The sequence below is a fragment of the Miniopterus natalensis genome, chromosome 2 (assembly GCF_054644295.1).
Source record: "Miniopterus natalensis isolate mMinNat1 chromosome 2, mMinNat1.hap1, whole genome shotgun sequence".
NCBI lineage: Eukaryota > Metazoa > Chordata > Mammalia > Chiroptera > Miniopteridae > Miniopterus > Miniopterus natalensis.
The window spans coordinates 102,269,403-102,285,917 of NC_142082.1; the positions used below are offsets into that span (position 1 = coordinate 102,269,403).

Below are 16,515 nucleotides of genomic sequence, written 5' to 3' on the forward strand. Positions count from 1 at the left end.
TGTTTTTTTCCTGTAGTGATTAAATGAAAAGAAAAACATAGAACAAATTTCAAGAGATACTCTCCTGGCTGATATAGCACAGATGTGGTATCTATTTATGACATATAAATTATAAAGAAAGCAAATGGAGAAATATTTCAATAAAATGTACAGAAACACAAAGAAATTATATGTAAATGATCATTTCACACTGGAAATATTTAGAAATATGAAAAATTCAGATAAAAAAAAAAAAGCCTTGCACCATCCGTCAAAGCTTTCTAGGTATAGTGTTAGTGGACATCCAAGAAAACACAATACCACTTTATAAACAGAAAAAATGATTTTATAAATAAATGTACCTCGACAGAAATAAGATCCAATGTTTCAAACTCTCTTGACAGGTTTCTTCATTTTAATTAAAGCACTCTTAAACTGCAAGAAAATCTAGAAGTCAGCTGCAGACAACACTGCTGTGTGCACCACTGTGCATATGCACAGAGCAGGCTCGACCAGTATTTGTGAGTAAAAATTAAGCATACTCTTGAAATTAGTAAACGTAATTAAAACAGAAGTGAGATATTTAATATTACAGGTTAACATTTTTACTTCCTATTTTATGATATAGAAAGCAGAACGTGGGGATAAGAAACAACTAATGATTAATGAGTGAAAGCGTTTTACTTTCCAAAGAAAAAGTATACAGCAAAGACTACCTGGTGGGAAGGTAAAGTAACAGGCAGCACATATGTAGTATGATTAATTTATATTTTATTAGTAGCATTACATTATTTTAATTTTCTTTTCAGTCACTTTTTTCAAAGTATTTAAGAGCAGGCAAACAAAATAATAATCTAGAATGTTTTGTCACCTAAGAAATGATGCGGCAATCAAATCTGTTCAGCTTAGGAAGAGCTAGTGGCTCTCAAAGCTTAATAAAAATAAATTAAAATACATCATCTTTTAAAAACTTAAAACCTGCCAGAGTAAGAATGAAAGGAACACATATGAAGGGGAGGTAAGATAATCAATTTAATGCCATATACATTTCTTCAGCTAATGCTTTCATTAAGGTATCACAAGTCACTTTTTTACCAATATTTTATAACTACAAAAAACCACAGTGTGGACATTTTTATCTTTATTTTTATTACAGGGCTATATAACAAATTTGGGGTATCCATACCATGAAATTTTACCAACACCTAAGTGATTTTATAAATGACTGTTTTTACTACAACTGTTTTTTGGTTACCCTCTGTTGCCTTAAATTCCAGCTCATTCATTTCAATATTCCAATTAAAATAAGAAAATAAAACAAAGCATTTGGTTTTTGCAAACTGAATTATCATTTGGTTTTCATGAAAATGAACATTAAAATTACTTATGTGTCTTAAAAGAGTATTAATAAGATGATGATAAAGGCAATGTTGACTATCTATACATATCTGGTAACATTACACACAGTATAATTTGTGAAAGTACAATTATTATAACTATATGTAATGTACCACAATGAAATATTATGTTCCAGTATTCTAGAAATCACATTGAATACCATTATCTCCTATGCTCAACTATGTTTTACTACATTATAAACCAGCCTGGAAATTTTCTCATAAATTGGAATTATATTTGATTTCATGTCAGGCTTGAGTAAGTAGAGTGTTCAATTAGATATTGGCCACCTGATTTAATGAATTTTTATTAAAAGAACCCAAATTTGATTTGATTAGATTTCTTTTAAAAGAACAGAAATTAACAATAAAAGAAAAACTATTTTCAACCAGCATGAACCTTGGACAATAGTTTCATAAAACAGAAAGTTTCACGTGTCTATTTTCTGTTTGAAAGAATTATTTCCACACAACTTACAAAAACAATTTGAATCATATCACATTTAGTCATGGAATTGAAATCTACAAAGAGTCAAACTATTTCTTAAAAATCTGAAAGCATATAAAATCCAGAAAAGCTTCAATTTCTGAAATCTGTTAAAGTTGAAATTATGTAAACAAGGCTAATTCTGAAAATGAGCAAAAGAGCTTGAAACTACTATTTTTGAAGGTGAATTTACTTTAAACAGTTTTACTGGAATTTGTGCTTGTTTTACTCTAAAACTTTGTATTTACAATTACAAATTACAGCTGGATGGAAAAATGTAAGTTATTTTGAAGATTTCTGAAACTGAGCCAGGGTATTAAAATCTCTTACATATCAATATATATACAGGATGGGGCAAAAGTAGGTTTACAGTTGTGAGTGCAAGAAACACAAATTTATTCTTGTATTATTATTTATTAATCATTGTATTATTTTCCATACAAACTGTAAACCTACTTTTGCAGAACCCTGTATTTTCTTTTCTATCTCAATGCACAGCCATAATAAATTTAGCAAATATAGACCAGTATGCAAAAACACAGTGAAGTATTTAAAGACCTTAATACTTTTAAATATCAGGGGAAAAAATAGTTCACAGTAGTGAAGTAGTTGTTAATGAATTAATGTAGTATAGGGTTTTGTTCACTTGTTTTTAAAATTGTAATGTGTTAACATGTTCTTTACACATAACTGATCAAACATGTAAGTTTTGTATGTTCCAAAATTATTCTGGCTATTCTTTTATAGGTTTTCATTATATACATATTAGAAAGTCTCATCCCCAATATGGCATTTTATTTTTAAAAATTTATTTTTATTGTTGAAAGTATTACAGATGTCCGCTTTTCCCCCCAATGAACCCCTTCACCCCACTTCTGCCCCCTGCCCAGGCCTTCATCATGCTGTGTCCATGGGTTATGCATATATGTTTAGATTTTTTTTAAAATGTAACTCTTACATTTAACAAAGGAGTCAATCAATTTTTAGTTACTCAAGACTTTTATAAATAACAATTAAAAAATTCATTTTAAAATATATCTTTAGTGATTTCAGAGAGAAGAAGGGAGAGGGAGAGAGAGAGACAGAAACATCAATGATGAGTGAATCATTGATCGGCTGCCTCCTGCACGCCCCTGACCATGAATAGAGCCCACAACCTGGGCATGTGCCCTGACCGGGAATTGAAACGCGATCTACTGGATCCTAGGTAAATGCTCAACTGCTGAGCCATGCCCGGCCGGGCAATAACAATTCTAAAAACAATCTTTTTAGTAGATGAAAAATAATGAGGCAGTTTGTATTTCAGCTATTTAGACAAAATATATTTAAATTCTTAGTTTATAATAATTTTTATCAATATAGCATCATTTTTTCATTATATTAGCTAAACTGATAAAGTGTAATTGACTTGGAGGATCTTCAAATATTTTAGTCTAGTTATCTAAAAATATTCTCATTATAGGTCAGACAAATACAAAATAACTAAAAGCCACAATAAAATCTACTTTCATGCTGATCTAATTTTGTAGTAGAGCTCTCTGCCACAAAGAATTCTTCCTATACAAGAATATGCCCAATTCTAGTAAATGCAGTATTGAATTTCTGATGATGAAACAGGAAATATATTATAATACTGAATATCAATTGTAAATGATATTCAATAAATGATTGATAATAGTTTTCTACATTTGTATAGTACACTTAGTTTATAAAGCTTTTTGAATACAAAATTACTCTTCAGAAAAATCCTGTAAAAAAAAGGCAAAAAAAAGTATTACTTTTTACAGATGAGAGAAACTACAGCTTCACAGCCATTAAGAGACTTGCCTAATGTCATACGACAAATAACAGAATCACTAGATCTGTCTAGTCTTCCAAATATAACATATTTGTCTCCCTACATGAGGAGACCACCTTCTCATATTATATTCCTCCACACTACAGAATAAAAGGAAATATGCAGCTGTTAAATTTTATAACAAAAGTTTTTAATTTTTAAATTTTTATCAAAAATATATAGGTAGGCAACAATACTGAATAGCTGTTTATACTCTTCAGAGTCTACTGTTTTCTGTAATATGTTACAAAGGTCAAACTAGTAAGTAAGATCACAACGTGATACAAGGCAAAATACTCTAGCCTTGGTAACACATAAACCACATTCTATGAGGTTCATTTATTTTGATATTTAAATCTCAGAGTAAGATTAGCTCCTAAAATTGTTTTTAGTAACTCTTACTACTCCTGACTGAAACTAGTCACTCTATGTCTACCGTCAATTCACCTTACCCAGAGGTCATGCTCAGCGTAGTCAAACAGAAGCCATACTTTCCTATCTGCATGAGATAGAAACACCTTTTGAAGAGAGATGACATTTGGATGCTTAAGCTCTCGAAGTAACTGCAAAACAAAGGAAATCCATTTAAAATCGTTGCCATAAAAATGTTTGAAAAACCCCACACCATTTGTAATTCAAAGGCAATATAAACCCAATCCTAAAATCTAATAATTTTCAACCCTAAAAATTTAGTAAGTCCCCATACAATTTTGAGATGTCCATACAGGTGCTTCAGTGATAAATGGAAAAAAATCTGTGGGGAAAAGATAATATCAGAATCAATCTATCTTGTTGTTATTGTTTAGTTGGTTTTTAATTTTATTTTAATACTTTATAGAGGTAAAATATATATAACATAAAATTACCATTTTAACAATTTTTAAGTGTACAATTCATTAGTATTAAGTTCACTTGCAATGTTGCGCAACCATCCCCACTATCCATTTTAGAACTTTTTCATTATCCTAAACGGAAATTTGGTACCCATTAAACAATAACTCCCCATTTCCCTCTGCCCCTCAGCCATTGGTAAACCCGATTCTACTTTCCGTTTCCATGAACTTTCCCATTCTAGGTATCTCACGTAAGTAGAATTATACAATATCTGTCCTTTTCATGACTGGCTTATTTCACTTAGCATAATATCTTTATGATTTATCCATGTTGTAGCATGTGTCAGAATTTCATTCTTTTTTATGGCTGAATACATTTCTATGTAAATTCTTCTATTTAAAGTCTTTTATCTCATTTTATGCCATTTAAAAACTACATTTTTTTACCCATTCATCTGCTGATGAACAAGAATTGTTTCCATGTTTTGAATCATTTAGGTATATACCTAGAAGTGAAATTGCTGGATCACATGATAATCCTATGTTTAACTTTTTGAGAAACCACCACATTAGTTTTCACAACAGTTGTACAAGTTTACATTCCCATCAGCAAAGCACAGGGGTTCCAACTCCTCCACATCCTCACCACACTCACTTTTTTTTTTAACATCCTGATCCTAATTGGTAGGAAGTCATATCCCATTGTGATTTTGATTTGCATTTCCCTAATGGCTAATGATGTTGCGCGTTTCATGTGTTTATTGGTCATCTGTACACTTTCTATGGAGAAATGTGTGTTCAAGTCCTTTGCCCATTTATGAATTGTGTCTTTTTGTTGTTGTTGAGTTGTGATTCTTTATATAGCCTAGATATTAATCCCTGACCAGATACATGATTCACAAATATTTTCTCCCATTCTGCTAGTTGTCTATGTTTTGACATCACAAAACAATTGAAATTAAAACAAAGCTTTAGGTTGTAATCCTTTTAAAAAACGAAATAATTAAAATATTAGAAAATACAACATTCATCAACACCAAATATATCAAATGAGAATTGAGACCTGTAACTTTGTAAGATACAGTACCTCTCTTTTTCAGGCACTTAAATTATGTAGTAAAGTTGATTAAAAATTTGTAAACTTTTTCATAAAATAATACAGAACTTATATAGACAGAAGCATCCAAGTAGAACACATTTTTATAGGTTTAACATTTCTCTTCTCCTAGAAGGACTTTCTTCTATTTAAAGTCTTTTATCTCCTTATTTTATCCCATTTAATAACCAAAGTGCCCTAATAATCCATCAGTTAAAAGAACTCCCATCCCACCAGGCAAAACCACAAATAATATCAGTAATGACAGGAAAAAACTTCTCATGAAGCCTGATACATTTTTATCAGTTGAAACTTAACCTACAGAGATTCCTAGATGGTAGTAGATTAAGTAGAAGGTACACTTACATTCTCGCAGGACCAAACTAGAATTACAACTAAAATATAGAAAAACCATCCTGAATAACCAACTGAAGAAAGCTTGAGAGAACCCTCATAACCAAGGGTGTAAAGTGGAGACTCCACAGAGACTAGTAGGAAGTGCTGAGGTGTGAGAGGGCTGGCTGGGCTCCCACAGACAGCACCTGAAGTTCTGGAGGGGTATCTCAGCAGTAGGGGATTCCCACCGAGAACTCTGGGGCCTAAACGCCAAGCAGGGCTTCCCAGCCCAGAGCACAAGCACGGAGGGAGAATGGTGCCCACATAACACCTGGCTGTGAAAAGCAGTGGGTTTCTGTCTGCCAGGGAGAGATAGCTGGAAATGCAGTCACCCTCTTAAAGGTCCAGTGCACAAAATTTTTGTGTGCAACCACTCACCTTGGGCTCCAGGAGAAGGATGGCAGAGTGGACTAGAGCTACGTAAGAAGAATATAGGGATGTTGGGACTGATAACAGAGCTCAGAGGGCAGCCTGCTGGATTCCTGTGCTGTCATTCACCAACTGCAGAGGACGTATTTCTCAGGCACACCTTTAACAACCAGCAAGCTTTGCCATGGGGGAAGAAGCAATTGCCTCACCCATTGGAAAATCTCTCACTCTACCCTGTGGAGTTTACCCCTTGCAGTGGTCTATAGCCCGAGGCTCATTAAGAGACTCAGAATCTAACAGCCTGCAGACAAAGGTGGCTCACTGGGGGCTTGGCCTGATCTGGTTCTGAAACCAGAGCTTGGAAAAGCAGACCTTGGTGCACATCTTGGTCCTTCCCAAACACATCCAGCCCCAGCAGAGAAAACCACAAGCTGTGGAGTGCAGAAAACTTCAAACAGGGTACTCAAGGCCAGTCACAAACAGTGTCTGACATTGTCCTGCACCACAGACAAACCAAAAAGACTAGAAGTCCTAGCAGATCTACCTAAAACACAGAAAAAAATCCAAACAGCAGCCAAAATGGGGAGACAAAAAACAAGCCCCAAATGAAAGAAAAAGAAAAATCTCCAGAAGAAGAGCTAAATGAAATGGAGATAAGCAATCTACCAGATATAGAGTTCAGAATACTAATTGTAAGGATGCTCAACAGCAAGAGAAAAGATATGAAAAATATGAAGGAAACTAAGAATGGCATAGAAGAAATAAAGACTACATTGGAAGGAATAAACAGCAGATGAATGGAAGATGAGGATTGGACCAGTGAATTAGAAAAAATTACTTAATCATAGATCCAAAAAGAAAAAACAATTGAAAAACAGGAGGACAGTTTAAGGGAGATGTGAGACAACATGAAACTTAACAATATTCACATAATAGGTCTACCAGAAGATTTAGAAAGTAAGCAAAGACAAGACAAGCCTATTTGAAGAAATAATAGCAGAAAACTTCCCTAACTTGGTCAAGGAAAAAGTCATACAAGTTCAGGAGACAAGGAGAGCTCCAAGCAAGAAGAGTCCAAAGAGGCCCATGCCCATATACATCATAATTAAAGTGCCAAAAATTCAAGACAAAGAGAGAATCTTAAAGGGAGCGAGAGAAAAGCAATCTGTTACCTACAAAGGAGATCCCTAAGGCTGTCAGATGATTTATCATCAGAAACTCTACAGGCCAGAAGGGAATGACATGAAGTATTCAAGGTAATGAAAAGCAAGGATCTGAAAACCAAGACTACTCTATATCCAGCAAGGCTATCATGCAAAATAGATGGTGAAATTAAGAGCTTTCCAGACCAAAAAAAAAGGCTAAAGGAGTTTATCACCACCAAACCAGCACTGCAAGAAATGTTAAAGGGATTGCTGTAAAAAGAAGTACAGATATATAGAGAGAAAAACAAAGGCATAAAGAATTAAAATGGCAATAAATAAGCACTTATCAAAAATAACCTTAAATGTAAGTGGATTACGTGCCACAGTCAAAAGACATAGGGTAGCTGAATGGATAAGAAAACATGGCCCAAATGCATGCTCTCTACAAGGGACCCACCTCAGAACACAAGACTCACACAGGATGAGAGTGACTGGAAAAAACTTTCCATGCAAATGGAAATTAAAAGAAAGCTGGGGTAGCAATACTCATATCTGACAACGTAGATGTCAAACTGACGGCCACAACAAGAGACAATAAAGGTCACTACATAATACTAAAGGGATGGATCGAACAAGAGGATATAATCCTGGTAAACATATATACATCCAATATAGGAACACCTTAATATATAAAAAATACTTGTGGAGGACTTTAAGGGAGAGATCAACAGCAATACAGTCATAGTAGGGGACTTTAACATCCCACTGACTTCACTGGATAGATCTTCCAGACAAAAAAACAAGGAAACAGTGATCCTATTGACACACTATATCAGAAGGATTTAATTGACATTTACAGAATATTCCACCACAAAGCTGCAGAATATACGTTCTTCTCAAGTGCACATGGGACATTCTCAAAGACAGACTACATGTTAGGATACAAAACAAGTTTCTACAAGTGCAAGAAGACTGAAATCATATCAAGCATCTTCTTGGATCATAATGGCATGAAATTAGAAATCAACAACATTAAAAACACTAAAAAACATTCAAACACATGTTATTAAACAATGAATGGGTTATCAATGAGATCAAGAAAGAAATTAAAACTTCCTGGAAACAAATGAAAATGGACACAAAACAACCTAAAATCTATGGGACACAGCAAAACCAGTCCTAAGAGGGAAATTCATAGCACTAGAGACCTACATCAAAAAACAAGAAAAACTTTTAATAAACTAATCTAACACTACAACTTAAAGACTGAGAAGAGAACAAGAAAAGCGCATAGTAAGTAGAAGAAAGGAAATAATAAAAGATCAGAGCAGAAGTGAATGACATAGAGACTAAAAAAACAATACAAAATATCAATGAAATCAAGAGCTAGTTCTCTGAAAAGAAAAACAAAATTGATGAACCTTTAGCCAGACTACTCAAGAAACAAAGACAAAGAACCCAAACAAATAAAATGAGAAACAAAAGAGGTGAAGTAACAACCGACACCACAGAAATACAAAGGACTGTAAGAAAATACTATGAATACTATGCCAACAAGCTGGACAATGTGTTAATGAAATGGACAAATTCCTAGAAAAAAACAATCTTCCAAAGCTGAGTTGGGAAGATTCATAGAACCTGAATGGGCCAATAATGGCCGATAAAGTTGAACCAGTAATAGAAAAATTCCCAGCAAGCAAAAGCCCTGGTCCAGATGGCTTCACAGGGGAGTTTTACCAAGCATTCAAAGAAGAACTAACACCTATCCTCTTCAAACTATTCCAAAATAGCAAAGAGGAAAGAATACTTCCAAGCTCTTTTTATGAGGACAGCATTATTCTATTTTCAAAATCAGATAAAGACACTACAAAGATAAAGAATTACAGGCCAATACCCCTGATGACCACAGATGCTAAAATCCTCAAGAAAATAATAGCAAATCAGATCAAGCAACATATTATATTAATATACTAATATGATTAAGCAATATATTAAGCAATAAATCATGACCATGTGGGATTTGTTTCAGGGATGCAAGGCTGGTACAATATTCTTAAATCAGTAAATGTAATATATTACAAATGTAATATAAACAAATTGAAAGACAAAAATCACATGATCATATCAATAGATGCAGAAAAAGCATTCGACAAAATCCAACACCTATTTTTGATAAAAACTCTCAGCAAAGTGGGAATAGAGGGATCATACCCCAACATAATAAAGGCAGTACATAACAAACCTACAGCCAACATCATACTCAATGGGCAAAAACTAAAACCATTTCTCCTAAGTACAGGAACAAGACAGGATGTCTGCTTTCACCACTCTTATTCAACACAGTACTGGAAGTCTTAGCCACAGCGGTCAGACAAGAAAAAACATAAAGGAATTTGGCAATGTAGCAGGATATAAAATTAACACCCAGAAACCGATGGCATTTTTATACACCAATAATCAACTCTCAGAAAGAGAAACTAAAGAAACAATCCCATTTAACATTGCAACAACAAAAAATTAAGATACTGAGGGATAAACTTAACCAAGGACGTAAAAGATCTGTACTCGGAAAACTACAGGACACTGAAAAAAGAGATAGAGGAAGATATAAACAAGTGGAAGAATATACCATGTTCCTGGATTGGAAGAATTAACATCATTAAAATGTCCATACTACCCAAAGCAACATACAGGTTCAATGCAATCCCTGTTAAAATACCAATGACATATTTCACAGATTTAGAACAAATACTTCAAAAATTTGTATGGAACCAAAAAAACCCCTGAATAGCCACAGCAATCTTGAGAAGGAAGAAAAAAGTTGGAGAGATCACAATACCAGATATCAAGCTATACTACAAAGTCACTATAATCAAAACAGTCTAGTATTGGCACAAGAACAGACATATAGATCAGTGGAACAGAACCTAGAACCTAGAAATTGACCCAAGCCATTATGCTCAATTAATAATTGACAAAGGAGGCAAGAGCATACAGTGGAATAAAGACAGTTTCTTCAATAAATGGTGTTGGGATAACTGGACAGATACATGCAAAAAAATGAAACTAGACCACCAACTTACACAAGAATAAACTCAAAATGGATAAAAAACTTAAATGTAAGTCATGAAACCATAACAATCATAGAAGAAAACGTAGGCAGCAAAATCTCAGACATCTCTTGTAGTAATATGCTTGCTCCTACATCTCCTAGGACAAGGGAAACAAAGGAGAAACAAAGGAAAAAGGACTGCATCCAAATAAAAAGCTTCTGCACAGCAAAAGAAACCAGCAACAAAACGAAAAGGGAGCCCACTGAATGAAGAACATATTTGGCAAGGACACATCTGATATGGGGTTAATATCCAAAATATATAAGGAACTCATACAACTTAACAAAAGGAAGACAAACAATTGAATTAGAAAATGGATAAAGAACCTAAACAGACACTTCTCCAAAGTGGACATACAGATGGCCAAGAGACATGAAAAAAATGCTCCAAGTCACTAATCATCAAAGAGATGCAAAGTTAAACGACAACGAGGTATCACCTCACACCAGTCAGAATGGCTGCCATCAACAAATCAACGACAAATGCTGGGGGGATGTGGAGAAAAGGAAACCCTAGTACACTGCTGGTGGGAATGCAGACTGGTGCAGCTATTGTGGAAAACACAATGGAGGTTTCTCAAAAAATTAAAAATGAAACTGCCATTTGACCCAGTAATCCCGCTTGTAGGAATATATCCTAAGACTTACACACCCCTCCATGTTCATAGCAGTGCAATTTACAATAGCTAAGATCTGGAAACAGCTCAAGTGCCCATCAGATGAGTTGATGAAAAAGCTGTGGTACATTTACACCATGGAATACTATGCAGCTGTAAAAAAAGGAGGATCTCTTACCCTTTGGGACAGTATGGATGGACCTGGAGATCATTATGCTAAGCAAAACAAGCCAGTCAGAGAAAGACAAGTACCACATGATCTCACTCATAGGTGGAATCTAATGAACAAAATAAACTGATGTACAAAATAGATCCAGAGACATAGAAGCATGAAACAGACTAATGACTCTCAGAGGGAAGGTGGGGGGTACAGATGCAGGGTGGAGAGGATCAATAGGGGGGGGCAAAGGAGGGACATCTGTTGTAATACTTTCAACAATAAAGATAAATTTTTAAAAATAGAAAATGAGTAATCAAAATCATGAAAAACAAAAAATTTAACTTAAACAGTGCCTTTCATCAGATGTGTTCCAAATACATGATAGGCATGTGAAAATATCAAGGTCTTAAAACTTACAACTTCAGTACCTTTTTAAGAATATTACCACCAAAACAAGAACTGACATAAATGGAATGTTAAACTATCAGAGGCTCTAAAATAAATTCAGCAAAAAAAAAAAGAAAAAAAGAGACTATGAATAAATTATATATTAAGTCACTTATATTAACAATTATTCTCTAGAAAGTGATAATTATTTTACTCAGGAGCAAGATTAAATTCAAGTTATATACTTCTGATTTTAGAATATAATTTCAAACTTATGAGACTTCAGAGATTATGTACAAATCCTCAGACCTAAAGGTCAGTATCTAAAAGTGACCATACCCTAATTAATAAACAAGGCAAAGAATCTGATAGGGAAAGCCTAGACTTCAGGGTCACCCAGGATCATCCAGCTGACTAAAAGAGCTAAACCTAGTGCTAAATTCATCTCAGTTCTGGGCCAGAGTTTTCTCCATTACCTCACAACTGGAGCACACTTCTTGGCTAGCCAGCTATTTCAAGTCCTTTCTAGAAACTGGCAGGGTAGAAATTAACACAGAGAACTTTGGCAAAAGTTCTCTCCAACTATTAGAAACATATATAAAGCTATTCTTAGATATCTCCTCAATTTCACCTCCAAGATGAGGTTTAGCTCCTGTATAAAGAAAAATTTAAAAACAGCAACCATTTTACTCTTCCTAGCTACCAGGTATGGTGTTAAGCATACATGATCTGAATAATGAATTAACCTATGAAATATGTATTTATATTACAGTAGGCCCCCTATCAGTGGTTTCACTTTCTGTGGTTTCAGATACCCACCATCAACTGTGGTCTAAAAATATTAAATGGAAAATTCCAGAAATAACTGCATGCCACTCTAAGTAGCATGATGAAATCTCACGCCATCCAGGCCTGGATATGAATCATCCCTTGTCTAGCATATCCACACTGCATACACTACCCACCCATTAGTCACTTAGTAACTGTCTCAGTTATCAGATCCACTATCATGGTATCACCATGCCTGTGTTCAAGTAACCCTTATTTTACTAAAGAATGGCCCCAAAGCTACTTATATAACTTCTATTACAGTATATTGTCATAATTGTTCCATTTTACTATTAGTTATTATTGTTAATCTCTCACTGTGCCTAACTTATAAATTAAAATTTATCATAAGTAGGTACACATAGGAAACAACAGTACAGTTGACCCTTGAACAACACAGGTTTGAACTGTGTGGGTCCACTTATACATGGATTTTTTTCAATGAATGCTGTAAATGTATTTTCTCTTCCTTATGATTTTCTTAATAACATTTTGTTTTCTCTAGCTTACTTTATTGTAAGAATACAGTGTATATTACATGTAACATTAAAATATGTATTACTCCATTATTTATGTTATTCTTAAGGTTTCTGGTCTACAGTAGTCTATTAGTTAAGTTTTTGGAGAGTCAAAAGTTATGCTTGGGCCCTGGCCAGGTGACTTAGTTGGTTAGAGTGTTATCCTGATATGCCAGGGTTGTGGGCTCAATTCCCAGTCAAAAATCAACCAATCAATGCATAAATAAGTAGAACAATAAATCAATGTTCCACTCTCCCTCCCCCTCTCTCTCATCCTTCCTGTCCCTCTTTCTCTAAAATCAATCAATAAAAAAATTAAAAAAGAGTTAAGCTCAGATTTTCAACTGTGTGGGAAGGAGGGAGGGTGGTTTCAGTGCCCCTAAACTCCATTCTGTTTCAGGGTCAACTGAATAGATATAGGGTGCAGTACTATCTGTAATTTTTTAGGCATCCAGTGGGGGGATATATCCCCTTTGGATAAAGGGGGATTACTGTACTTTATTTTATAAATGAGGAAATAGTGGTATAAGGAGATTAAATAATTTGCTCAAGATCATATTCCTAGATAATAGTTAGAATCGGGATTTAAATGCTTTAAAAATTAATGAACTTTTACAATACAAAGCCAATACTCTATGGCTAGTACCAACCAAAACCTCCCAAACCTAATACCCTGGGGGACTAGCTCTCTTTATAACCCACAGGTGTTTTAAATGTATCTAGGCTATGAGCTGAACAATGGCCGGCCACTATGCCTTGCTGGACATTGCCCTGCTAGCTTCTAGCACACTGCTTGGCGCCTGGTAGGCACATATTAAGTATTTGGTAAATATATAAATATATGAATAAATGAATTATTATCTCGAAGAAGTGTTCTAGGCTCCTCACCAAACCCTATGAAATACTATTATTATTCCTATCTTACAAATGATGAAAGTAAAACAGGGAAATTAAGTAACTTGCTTTGGGCCCTTCAAGATATTAACAGCTAAAGCTAGACTAAGACCTCAGGTACTCTAGCTGGGTCTTAACCACTAAACGCAATGCTGTGGAATTGGTGCTCTGACACTGTGGGAGCATTCCACACTTTCATATCCAATAAATAGAACTTTAGGATTTCATCACTCCACACAGAGCCCACAGTATATAAATGTCTATTTCTTAACATTTTCTAAGCTATTTTTTGTCCTTTAGAAGATTTTGTGTTAAAATATTTAAAGAAAAGGTTTAAATACATTTATGCAATGGTTTCCATCACAGAAACCACCTGTTTTTCTAATTCTACTGGGAATAAAATCTTATAATTTCCTGAATACTAAGATCACTGTTAAAAATATAAATGTTTTTATACATTACTTATAATAACTTAATTCATTCCAATTGTGCCATAAAATATACTTAATTTTAAAGTACAATAAATTAATTAATAACATTTAAAATTATATCTTGTTAATAAACACCACTGACAGTGGTGAGTGAGAAAATAGGTTAAGAAAACTTGTAATATTCTCAAAATGACACTGATTTCTACTATTAAAATTTTTAGAACAAAATAAAAATAATAAATTCTAAATTTATGCCATAAGTATGATAGCTGAGTTAAAATTACTATAAAAGCATATGGAGAATTATTAGAAAATTTCTTTCAACTTTTTAAAGAGCCGTGGAACCTTCTCTTCAATAGAATTCTTGCAAATTGATTTTAAAAACTGAAGGGCTCAGGTTAAAGTAGATGTGAGCTTTAAAAACAGAGCCTGGATCTTTACCTCTGCTCCCCTAGCTTCCCTATCCCAGCTACAAGGCAGCCTCTTGGAAGAAGGAGGCCTCACTAAAGCACAGTTTGAAAACCAGTACACCACAGAATCCCAGCTCACATGAAATTCTGGGAACACAAAACAAACCATTAATAATACAGCGAGGATGAAGATATGCAACGTTCTTAACTTTGGTAGACGTTCTCAGAGTTTTCTTCCTCTCTTCTTTCAAAATTATTTACTGAGCAAAGACTATGTGTCAGGCCTAGTACACACTGCTGAAGAAATGTGCTACAGTGTAGTGGGGGTAGAAACAACAAATAGGAAATAAGTTAACGAATAGAAAGAAACTCCTTATAGTTATAATTTGTAATAAGTGCTGTAAAGAAAAGAAACTGGGTACAGATTATAAGAGAACAATGGAGGTGAGTGGCGGGAAACAGGATTCCTCAGAGGAAGATTTCATAAATGGAAGGGAGAAAGGTCTGATGGGACTTTTTTCTCTTTTTTTTTATTATGGAAATTTTTTCAAAAGTAAATAAAATAGAATAGTAAAGCAAATCCCTACATACGTGGAACCTCGGTTCTCAATTCATTGCACAAGGCTGTTCAAGAAGTGATTTGTTCAAATCAAATTTTTCCCCTATTAGAAAATATTCACAACACAATTTCCTGAGATGTTAATAATTTGAAGTTTAGCAGTAAACTGACTCAAACTCGCTCATTCTCTCCTTTGTTTGTTGCCTGAGAGACACTTGACTGGTCATACAGGTATAAGCATGAAAAGATTGTTGGATGGAGAACCAAAGTTTTCATTGACAACTGAGACATTTTTTCCGTGAACAACTTGGTGGAGAACAGAATTATTCAAGATGGGGGATGTTTCAGAACCAAGGTTTGACTGTAGCATTATCCACTCACAGCCTATATTATTTTAGATATATTCATACCCTCTCCTCCACCTTCACTGGGATTATTTTGAAGTAAATCCCTGGTATCACCTATAAATATTTCAGTATGTATCTCTAAAACATACCAAAGGGTCTCTTTTCTCTGACCAAAACTAAATTAGTAATCAAAAACAATAAAGTACTTAGAAAGCCTCACATATTTAAAAATTAAACAATACATTTTTAAATAACCCATGAATAAAATATTTTTTAAATTTCATGGTAAACTGAAAATATTTTGCACTAAAAATAATTAAAATACAAAATTTGTGGAATGTAAAACACAGTTTAAAGAAAAATTTATAGTTTTCATTGCTTATATTAGGAAAAGAATAGTTTAAAACGAATGGCCTCAGGTTCCATCTTAAGAAAATAAAAAAGAAATGTAAGCCAAAAATAAGCAGAAGAAAAGAAATAATAAAGAGCAGAAATCAATGATTTATAGAGAGAAAAAAATTACCAAATCGGCAATGAAATAAGGACATCATTACAGAAGCTACAGATGTGAAAAAATAATAAGGGACTATTATGCACAACTTTGTGCTAATAAATTCAGCAACTTAAATGAAACGGACAAATTACGTAAAAATGCACCTTATCAAACACAAGATGAAATATAAAATCTGAGGAGTCCTATATCTATTAAGAAA

The 16,515-nt window shown here is 34.0% G+C and overlaps 1 protein-coding gene across 4 annotated transcripts in view; it reads right to left on the reverse strand.

Moving 5' to 3' along the window:
- The window catches only part of CDK8 (cyclin dependent kinase 8), a 124,885-nt gene that overhangs the window by 43,446 nt on the left and 64,924 nt on the right, over window positions 1-16,515 (reverse strand). For 3 of the 4 annotated variants that reach the window (XM_016224855.2, XM_016224854.2, XM_087814445.1), the window contains exon 3: window positions 4,153-4,263. In XM_016224855.2, the coding sequence (XP_016080341.1) occupies window positions 4,153-4,263 (111 nt within the window). Of the gene's footprint in view, window positions 1-4,152; window positions 4,264-4,406; window positions 4,440-16,515 lie in introns of those variants that run through there. The other variant, XM_087814448.1, reaches the window with a different exon arrangement.